Source organism: Megascapheus bottae, chromosome 19 (genome assembly GCF_031878675.1).
Source record: "Megascapheus bottae isolate mThoBot1 chromosome 19, mThoBot2.hap1, whole genome shotgun sequence".
In the NCBI taxonomy this organism is placed as follows: domain Eukaryota; kingdom Metazoa; phylum Chordata; class Mammalia; order Rodentia; family Geomyidae; genus Megascapheus; species Megascapheus bottae.
Genome location: NC_143527.1, coordinates 10,762,716 through 10,773,561, shown reverse-complemented (window position 1 = coordinate 10,773,561; position 10,846 = coordinate 10,762,716). Strand labels below are relative to the sequence as shown.

The 10,846-nt window shown below is 44.1% G+C and overlaps 1 protein-coding gene across 1 annotated transcript; it reads left to right on the top strand.

Moving 5' to 3' along the window:
- Positions 1–827: 827 nt before the first annotated feature.
- Positions 828–9,776, top strand: Pmaip1 (phorbol-12-myristate-13-acetate-induced protein 1). Its single transcript, XM_090353562.1, has 3 exons — positions 828–899; positions 3,262–3,414; positions 7,606–9,776. Exons 1-3 carry the CDS (start codon positions 842–844, stop codon positions 7,707–7,709), a joined length of 315 nt encoding a protein of 104 aa, XP_090209688.1. The 5' UTR covers positions 828–841; the 3' UTR covers positions 7,710–9,776.
- The last annotated feature ends 1,070 nt before the right edge of the window (positions 9,777–10,846 follow it).

Here is a 10,846-nt window from a genome sequence, read left to right as displayed (position 1 = left end):
AAGTGCGTGAAACTCTTCTCTCCCCACTCACTGCCACTGAGTCTCAAGTAGGGCTGTAGCGCCAGCCTGGAGAGAAAAGAGTTAAGGCCAAGAGCCCAGGGGGTGAGTCCAAGCCCCAGCCCCAGCTCAGACATCAGCAAAGCCCCCGAGCGCTGCCTGCCTGGCTTTCCGACCCTCTCCATCCTTTATTTTGTCGTCGGACCTGGTGTTTTCCAATCACGAGGCCTCTGGGAAGCTGACAGTTCTAACTTCCCGCTCCACGCTCTGCCCCTCGGTTCTGGACGTTTCTATTTCTATTTTCCTTTTCTTGGTGTTTTTGTAGTTGTTGGGGTTTTTTTTGCACGATCCTCTCCTTGCCAAATCTTGGCGAGGGCGAGACGCCTGGCCTCGACCCGCTCTCAGGTTTCCTCCTAGCAAAACGTCGGCGCACTCCAAGCCCCACTTACAGCAGCACGGAAATGAATCGACCCCGGGGCCCCGCGGAGTCTCCGCGTCGGGGTTTTGGCAACAGTGCCCGCGCCCCGCCCCGCGCTCCCCGGCTGCGTCCCGGGCTGCGTCTCGGGCCGCGGTCTCGCCCACCTGCGGGGCTCGCGGGGCGGGGACAGGGGCGGGGCGGCGTCACGTTTCACGACGTCACCGGGGAAGTCCCCGGCGCACCGGGGGCCCCCGGGTCCTTAAAGCCTCGGGGAGGAGCGGCACCGCGTGCGTCCTGCGGGCTCAGCCAGTCCTGTTCGTCACCCCCACCATCCACTCCCGTCGGCCCGGAAGCCGAGTGCTCGTTCTTGGGGGGGGGGGGGGAGGACCAGGTTCTCCCAGGTGTGAGGCGGAGCTGGCGGTGGCGATGCCGGGGAGGAAGGCGCGTAAGAGCGCGCCGAGGAACTCATCGCCGTCGCGGCCAGGTAGCCACCAGCGGCCCGCGGGGACCCCAGCCCGTCGGGGTGGGGCCGGGGCCGGGCAGGTCAGCCCTTCGGGGCTGGGGCTTCAAGGTCGGCACTTTGGTGCGGGCCTCAGGGACGCCCATAGAAAGTTTTAAAGGGGATTTTTCCCAGGACGGGGGGAGGGCTGCCCCCCGGACGGCTCGCCATTTGGGGTGCAGCAGCATCTGTAGCCAGTCGACTGCTGGCGGCGTCCTCTCCACCTTTCTCCCCCCTCCACCCGCTTCTGCCCGGCGCCATCAGGAGAAAAAGTCTAAGCGCGCGCCCCAGGACTGTCGTGGTCCTGGCAGGCCGGGGCGGGAGGGGTTCTGGAAACCACCCCGTCTTCCGTCTTTTCCCCCAGTCCATCTCAGGCACTATGGTTCCTCACCTCCAACACCTACAGAAGCCCGGTTTAAACGTGGCGCCCTCGTCGCTCTCCTTGGAGAGGCTGATTGGAGCCTTGGTGGAGGAATACCGACCCCCAGGGCTGCTCTGAGTTCTGGGGTCCCGGAGTGGTCCCTGCTTACGGGAAGCCGTCTGCCCCGAAGGGATGGAGTGAGGATGGGAGAATGGAAGTTAATTCGTTTTTCAATCTGTCCGCCGCCTCCGCCTCGCCTGTGGGTGCAGCCCGGGCGTAAGTCAGGTCAGCCTTCGTGAATATCAAAGGAGGCCGTGGGACCCTTGCGAGGAAGGCTCTGGGCTGGCAATCCCTGCAGGAGGTGGCTCCACTTTCCTCCTTCATCTATGGGCCATTGGGACATGGAGAGGAGACAGACACTGCAGCTGGTACCCCGGGCTAGCCGTCCTTTGGGATGCAGAAGGCTCGTCCATCCTCGGTGATGTTCAAGACCGTGTTTCTAAAGGGTGTGGACGCAAGTTGTCGCACTCCCTGGATGTCATTACCTAGTACCCAAGAAGAAAGGAACAGTTAAAATTCTCTCCAACATGTGCAAGTATGCCACTGGAAACAAGACCTGAAGGGAACTTGAATTGAGGTGCAGCTGTGTGGCAGGGCACCAAGAATGACCGGGAGAAAAGAAAAGGGAGCCTCTAGGAGCTGTTTTGTAACTGTTTTTGGCGAACAGGATTTTACACACACAGACACAGACACACACACACACACACACACACTTCGCCTTCAAATTCCGGACTTGGTGAAAATTGTCACTCTCATTCAAGAGTATGTCTTCTAAGTATTTCTCAAAACTTTTGACCCTGGATTCTATAAAAGAAAAATGGCATATTATGTGACTGACTTAATAGGTTTTCTGGTTTCACCAAGTACTTGCAGTAAGAGAAATTGGTTTAAATGTAGGTTAAAGTTGTTGTATTGTGTATGTACAGGTTGTCACTCATTTTTGAGCCTAAGTAGGATCTTATTTAATTACAAAGTGGATGTGGTTTTTAATTTGTATTCGCGATTTTTTTTTTTTGATACCATGACTTGAATTCTGGGTTTTAGATTTAATTGCCTGGCATGCTTGCTTGCTGCAGTACCACTTGAGCCACACCTCTGGTTCCATGCCTCCCTTCTTGAGTAGCAAGGATTACCGGTGGTATAGGAAAGACCCCGAGTTGCCCTTGAAATTGAAATATATAGATTTATATAAAGAAATACAGTAATTTCATTTGCAACAGTATTTGCTTAGAAATTAAATGGAAAGAATTATTTTGTCTGCTTAGTCAAAATGAGAATTAAGCTTATTTGTATGGTTCTTTTATTGTTGCTTTATCTTTCTTTGTGTGTGTGGGGAGTCAGGGTATGTATTACTTTAAATTGGCTCTAAAGTCAGTTTCCTCCTACCTCAGCCTCTAGTGTCCTGAGATTATAAGAGTTCACTACTACACTGGGCTTTATAAGCCTTTTATGAGAAAGTATCAAGAGATTTAAAGAAGGAAGTCAGAAGGGATTTAGGAAATAATGCCATTTGTACACCCAATCAACTTTAAAACCAACACAGGAGTTTATTACTATTAGACTTCAGTGACTTGGCCAGTTAAGTGTGAGACACTGGGATGACGTCATCCAGGCTGGCTAAGCTGGGGCTGTTTGTATTTGGCAAATTCACTTACATTTTTGAAAATAAGATAATGTTGACTTCAATACAATTTTTTTAAAAAAGATTTCAGAATAGGTGTCTATATTAGTAACATTTTTGTTACTTCTCCAGTTTTTTTTTTTTGTGTGTGTGTGTGTGTATGTGTGTCTGTGTGTGGTACTGTCTTTCTCATCCTTGGGAAACAGGCGAAAATTAAGAGAAATTCTTCCTGAGGTGTTCATCTTGTTAACTTGCTGGGGTTATTGTTTATGGGTGTTAATGTGGATATTTTGTTTCCTTCTAAGAGCTGAAAGTTGAGTGTGTGACTCAACTCTGGAGAAATGGAGACAAATTGAATTCTCCCGGATGTGGCCCAGAGGTCCTTGGATTGCTCCCGGAGACGCCCGGGATGAGGGCTCCGAAGGGAGCCCCGCCGAGCCCCACTCCGATGCCTGCAGGTAAGCGCCTGGCCGGGCTGGGAAGGGGGCCCTAGGGCCGAGGGGATTGCGGGCGGCTTGGTATACTCAGCCATAGGCCAAGATGCGCTGCATGGCGTCTCAGGACATTGAAGAATCAGGCGATTCTCCCACCGTGGGGTCCCAGTTGCATTTTACTAGGCCGGAAAGCTGCTGTCCAGAGCCGCAGGTTGCCATAGGAAGAGAAAGTCCTTCCTCGCCGCCCGTGGTTGGTGGGGTTTGGGGGCAGGTGAGGGCTGGGAGAGCCTCCCACCTTCCTGCCAGACCAGATCCCTTCCTCCACCTCCGAGTGCCTCGATTTCAGTTGCTATCGCTTCTACTTCCAACAAAAGCAGCCTTTAAGCTTGAGGACTGTCCCAGCTCTCCCCCTGTGTCACTGAGTTTTGGAGGGTTCCTGGATCTTTCCCTCCTTCCTCCCCTCTCCTCTCTTAGTTAACATTTTAACAGAAGGTTGTGAAAAGAGTGGGGTGGGGGTGGGGATGTGAGCCAGCCAGTCCCATCAGGAGCCCCAACTCCTTTTTGTAAATCTTATTAAAGGCTGAAGTCGCCTGCTGTGGGGTTGTTGGACCCAAAGCCCGGCCAGGAAATACCCGCTATTACATGCTATGAGTTTGTAGGATTCCTCCCCGCTTTGGGGTGGGGTGGGAGGGAGGAGTATCAGGGTTTGAACACAGGGCCTTGTACTCAGAATGGGAATGACTTGAATTTCTCCAGAACCAGAGACATCACAAAGTTGCTCTGAAAAGATATATATGGATAAGTATATATGGAAACAGGGGCCGGGAGTGTGGCTTAGTGGTAAAGAGCTTGCCTAGCATGCGTGAAGACCCAGGTTCAAGCCCGTGGTACCACATACGTAGAAAAAGCTGCAAGTGGTGCTGTGGCTCAAGTAGTAGAGCTCTACCCTTGAGAAAGCCCAAGGACAGTGCTCAGGCCCTGAGTTCAAACCCCAGGACTGGCCAAAAAAAAAAAATTTTAAAAAAATATAGAGAGAGATAGATAGATAGATGTACACACACACACACACACACACACACACACACACACTCAGAGAGAAACATTACAAAACATCAGGTTGCTCTTTTCTGCCTAAAAGACAAATTACTGTTATTATAAATGTGTCATTTTTTCCCCCCAGTCCTGGTGCTTAAACTCTGAGCCTGGGCGCTGTCCCTGAGCTCTTCAGCTCAAGGCTAGCTCTCTACTGTTTGAGGGACAGTACCCTTCCGGTTTTCTGATGGTTAATTGTAGATAAGAGTCTCATGGACTTTTTGTGTCCAGGCTGGCTTTGAACCAAGCCCAGCATAGGTGTCATTTTTGTTGTTGTTTTTGCCAAAGACTTTTTACTTATAACATTCAGAACTTGCAAAATTATCTGCTAAATAGTATTTGTTTTGTATCCCACGTACTGAAAATGTTTTTGTAAATATTTGTGTAAATGACACCTGGAGATGTAGTTAGTTCTGTTTCTTTGTGTAGGGGTTAAGAGAGTTCACTCACTTTTTGTTTGAAATGTGGGTTTGCAAATGTTTCTGTGTATTTACATCTTTCATTTATTTTCAACCTTAATAGGGTCTTTTCAGAGTTTATTTAAAATGAAAACACCAGATTCAAATTTTTACGCTAATTTTAGTGTTCATTTTCCTTGTCTTAAAATGGTGCTCTTTATAGTATTCATCAAAATTGAAATTATGAATAGTACAAATTTAGTGCTTGGATTTGTTACAATTGTCTCTAATTTGCTAAAAAATTTGTTTGACTGATATAAGCACATGATTTTTCTTAACAATGTGAAGCTGTTTCCCACAATTTAAAGTGGTAAACATAGGAACAAACCCATTTTCTGTTATTCCCCCATAAATATAATGGATTTCTAGATTAGGTTTATAGCAAGTCAATTTGAATGAAAAAAGAAAAATTAAAAATTATTTTAGCGGGCTGGGAGTTTGGCCTAGTGGTTAAAGTGCTTGCCTAGCATGCATGAAGACCTGGGTTCGATTCCTCAGTACCACATACATAGAAAAAAGCCGGAAGTGGTGCTGAGGCTCAAGTGGTAGAGCTCTAACCTTGAGAAAGTCCAAGGACAGTGCTCAGGCCCTGAGCTCAAGCCCAGGACTGGCCAAAAAAAAAAAAAATTATTTTAGCAGGGTGCTGGTATCTTAAACCTGTAATCCTAGGTACTCAAGAGGCTGAGATCTTAGGATTTCAGAGGATCAAAGCCAGCGGAAGCAGGAAAAATCAATGAGATTCTTATTTCCAATTAAACACACACACACACACACACACCCCTTATTTTAGAGTGTTGCCAGTAACATGGAATGTATGGATGCATGCCTATAACCCTAGCCATTCAGAACGCTGAGAGCTGAGGATGAAGATTCAAAGTGCAGCCAGACAGGAAAGCCAGTGAGACTCTTATCTCCAATTAAGCACCAGAAAAGTGGAAGAGGAGCCACTGTATTGGTAGGGTACTAACCTTGAGTAAAAAAGGTAAAGGATATTTGCCCAGGACCGAAGTTCACATCCCAGTGCTGGCACTAAAAACTTCAGAGAGTTGGCTTAATTTCTGGACAAGGTTTTATGAGTCTTTTATGAGAAAATATCAGGTTTTTTTAATGAGAAAAATAATGTATAGGCTTTGCCTACTAGAGGGAGGATACCTTCTATGAAATGTTGCCATTTGAAAACCAAATCTACTTGAAATGATACATGTGGTAGAAAGTCCCTTCTATTCACTGCCCAGCTGAAAATGACGCTTTAAGAAAAATGAGATCACTCTGAGTTCAGTAATGACTAATATGTGTAGTATTAACATGAAAATTACTGTATTTGAAACATGATGCTTGCCTCAACTAGGCTGTTTTAAAAAAAAATCAAAATTGCTGAGTGCTCCTGCCTCACACCTCTAATCTTCGTTACTCTGAAGGCTGAGATTTGTGAATCACAGTTCAAAGCCAACCTGGGCAGGAAAGTCTTCAAGGCTCTGTCTCCAATTAACTATCCCAGAAAACCACAAGTAGTGCTGTGGTTCAAGTGATAGAGCACTAACCTTGACCAAAAAAAACTCCCCAGTACCCAGGATCAAAGAACTGTCACCACAAAAGAAAAGAAAAAGAAAAGACAAGAAACAAAGAAAAAGGATTTCAAAGTAAGTTTCTGCATTAAAAAAAAAAAATTGTGGGTCATGGGGCTTGAACTCTGGGCCTGGGTGCTGACCCTGAGCCCTTTAGCTCAAGGCTACAGCCCTACCCTTGAGCCACAGCCTTACTTACTCCTGTTTCCTAGTGATTAATTGGAGATAAGAATAGTGCCTGGGGCTTTGAATCCCCCTCCCCTACCCCCCCATCCTCAGATCTCAGCCTCCTGAGTAGCTAGGATTACAGGCATGAGCCACTGTGCCTGGCTGGTTTATACATTTAAAAAAAAAATCATTTATTTCTGCCTGCACTACTCCTTGAACTCAGGGTCCGGGCACTTTTCCTCAGCTTTTTTACTCAATACTGAATGAAAAGTAGTAGGCTGAAACTATCACTTGTACACACCTGTATTTTTTGCTGGTTAATAATTTCTACATTCTTAACTGAAGTGATATGTTTGTGACCTTCATTGGGTTAGGATGTGTATGATTCTCTCTCTCTCCCTCTCTCTCTCTCTCTCTCTCTCTCTCTCTCTCTCTCTTTCTTTTTTTCTATCTATCATGTGGCTTGAATTCAGGGTCTGAGTGCTGTCCTTGTGCTTTTACACTCAATACTAGCATAGTCTACCACTTTTCGCTACGACTTCATTTCCAGGTTTTCTGATGGTTGATAGGGGAGAAGAATCTCCCAGAGGCTTCTTTGTCCAGGCTGGCTTTCTGAACCAGGCTGGAGATCTTGGCCTCCTGAGTAGCTAGGATTACAGGCACGGTCCACCAGCACTTAACTATGTGTATGTGTGTGATAATTCTAAGTAGCACTTCCACTTCTACTTGAGCCTCAGCACCACTTCTGGCTTTTTTCTGTGTATGTGGTACTGAGGAATCAAACCCTGGTCTTTGTGCTTGCTAGGCAAGCACTCTACTACTAGGCCAAACTCCCAGCCTACCACTTCTTATGTTGGGAATAGAGGTAGATATGAAGCTAATGTTTAAGAAATCTTGGGGCTGCTCAACTTATGGTTTGCTTTGCTTTTCAGAACTGGAAGCTGTGTGCATTCAATTCAGGAGAATTGGAGATAAATTGAATTTCCGGCAAAAACTTCTGAATTTGATTTCTAAACTCTTCAGCTTAATAACCTGACTGCTTAAAAACGTGGGTCTGAGGGGACTCCTTTGAGGAGGAAGTTTCCCAGCGGGCACAGATTTCAACTGGAGATGAAATTGCCTGGTCATTGTCAGGAATGTAAAGGAAATTACCCTTGCTGCTAGTTGCCTTTGCAAAGGGAAGATGGAATGAAGCAGAGATCAGTTTCTGTAAGCAAGTTCCTCAATATCACTCTGGAGATGAGAGAACCTTGTAAAACCACTTTATTTTAAATAAGCATGGAAGATCCTTGAAAATGGGGAAGCAGTTGTGAGCCCATTTCTTTTCAGGGACTTAGTTTCATCATTTTTTTTTTTTTCTACTGTGAGGATGTGACATAATTACAGCGGGCAGGCAGGAAATAGTTCAGTGTGTTTTACTTATTTGATGACAATGCCACAACATGGAAGGCACACAATCTTTATAAGAGGGAAATAATTTCATTATGACAACAGTGGATGTCATAATTTTCCATAGGTCACTACAAATGTAAAATAATTATTTTCCTTGGACTGTCATATTTCTTTACTGATAACCATTAAGTATGCTTCTTTGGCATCAAATGGAAAATGTACCAAGCTAGAAAGTAACTGAAAAAAAAAATTGAAGTATGGTAGGGTTTTGATGCCAATAAAACTCTTGCAGATTGAATATTAAGTGATTAGGAAAAAAACTTTGGTCTTTAGTATAAATGAAGGGAATGGTAAGAAAGGAACTTGACTTTTTAATTGATATAATTAAAGCTTAGTAAAACAAATACAGGTTCTTAAAAAATTGTAAGATACCCTCTCTTCCCTCTAGTTGGTGTCATTCTATAAGTGATCTTTTAAAAGAAATTAGAACATTTTCAAGATTGAGATATACTATGTTTTTTTTTAAGAGTGAGCAGATATTTCTCAAAAATAAAGAGGCCTAAACGCAAATATCTAATTTATATTAGTCTGTACATTTTACAGTTGCATGAGATTCATTTTTAATCTGGGCTATCTGGACATGGAACTCAAAAGTAATAACAAAACATGCTAGTGTCTAGTAGGTACATGGCCCAGAGAAATGTGAGTAAAAAATCACGATGAGTTGTCACCTTATACGTGCAACATGGGCTATTACAAAAAAGATGAAGTCTATCACATTGCTCAAGAGGCCGGGTTGAAATGTAAGTAACGATGTAGAAACAATACCCTTATTAGTGTAGCCATTTTGGAAAACTGGGTTTTTCTTCTAAAAAACTAAGAATAGAACAACCCTTGAGCTAGCAAGCCCATCATTGGGTATCTATACTTAAAAGGATTTGGAAGTTTGTTGAGGGCCTCTCTTCTGTACTCTTGTTCCTTGCAGCATTCACAATAGCCAAAATTTGGAAGCAATCAGTATCCCTGGGTGAATGGAGTTGCAAAATGATAAATTAATTGAAATACTAGCATTAAAAAGCTGTCATAACATGGATGGACGATAGATGTCAGGAACAGACATGGCTCTCATGGTAACCTACAAAAGTCAGAAATAGAGTAGGGCAGTGATTTCTAGAGCAGATGGATGGGTGTGTGGGTGAGGGGAGACTCATTGGTTGAGAGGTACATTATAAATAAAGATCTGGCATTGTACAGCAAATAATTGACTAATGTGTGTTTCAAAACAATTAAAAGGGGTTGTAAATGTTCTCCTTGCAAGGAGATTATAAACATGAGGTGATGAATATAGAATTTACTGTGATTTGGGTATTCCACAATATATCCTTGTATTGAACCACTGTCACCCATAAAATACATGCAGTTTATCAATTAAAAATAAATTACCCCCACGGAGGTAATATGGAATAATGTCACGATTGAATTTTACCAGGAATATTATTTATTTTTTATCTATTTATAGTTAACATAGTTTTGTTTCATTTGACATGTGTATTAGCTACATTTCTGTTAGGAAGGCTTCCTACCTAACCACTTGAATTTCAGTAAAAATGTTCATGTAAACTCGTCATGTTGCATAAAAAATTACCTCAGTATCTATTTGCTTTCAGTATTAAAGTTATTTGTTGGCCAGGATTTTTTTTTTTGCTTTTGCCAGGTGGTTATTTTGAATATGTATATATATGAAAGTTAACAATATGGCTGTGGACTATTAAAAATTATTACCATTCTTTTCTGTGTGTATTTATTCATATGATCTAAGTGCTCAAGCACTTAGATTGACTTCAGTTTGAAGGCAGCATCGCGCCTGTTGTGATGGTAGAAGAGTGGGAAATACAGGGATATTTGGCTGAGTTTCTGTTATCTAGAGACCTCCACTCTAATTGGAAGGGGAAATAGTAAAAAGTAGGAAATGAATGCCAGGCCATAGCACTTGGGAATGTCTGAATGGCTCATATGACTATGATTTGTAGTAGCCTGGAGCTGTGGGGTCTGATTGGGTTTTGGGTCTTCTGCTTGCCAGCCCCTCTGTCTATTTGCCAGGCCACAGGAACAACCAAGCAGTTTCCACTTGTGGCCTGTTCCTCTCCCTTCCTCTGCCCCTTCCTCTGCGCTGCAGTAGCCAGGAAGATTGCTTCATCCAGACGGGTCATGTGCAGAAGTGGGTGTGACTCGATGGCCTTCCTGTTTTGAGTGTGAGAACGAAGAGATACCCCTGGTTTATAGCCACATCTCCACTCCACCCCTACTCTTAAGAAGTCTGTCTTGTGGAAGGTGAATTGCCTCCCTTAGATACCAGTGGGGGAAGAATTGTTACTGGGGAAGACTCCAGTGGCTCCCCAAGCGGGGAGTCTTGTGGGTTACCAGAGCTGAGACTGACTTCAGAAAGGGTGTGTCCCTTTCATTTAAGGGACTCTAGGACTAATTTCTCCTACAGCCAGAATTGCTTGGCTAAAAGCATCCCTTTTATGTTCTCTTACCATTAGTAGCTCATGAAAGCCTATACAATTTTTTAAAGTATATTTGTTTTCTTTTTCTTTTTTTTTTTTGAAACAAGGTCTTGTGATGTTACCAGGCCAGCACTACACTCATTGTCTTCCTAGGTCTTTCTTCTGAGTACTAGGACTAGAGGAATGCACCATTATAAGAAGTATAGTTTTGATCAATCTAATTTTTAAAATATAATTTTGTTATTAAGGTGTTATACAAAAAGGTTACTGTTCC

Excerpts from the sequence above, each read along its gene's own strand:
- Pmaip1 (XM_090353562.1), top strand. The coding sequence starts at position 842 with ATGCCGGGGAGGAAGGCGCGTAAGAGCGCGCCGAGGAACTCATCGCCG. Across the intron at positions 900-3,261 it reads CTCATCGCCGTCGCGGCCAG|AGCTGAAAGTTGAGTGTGTG; the intron begins GTAGCCACCAGC and ends TTTCCTTCTAAG. Across the intron at positions 3,415-7,605 it reads CCCCACTCCGATGCCTGCAG|AACTGGAAGCTGTGTGCATT; the intron begins GTAAGCGCCTGG and ends TTTGCTTTTCAG.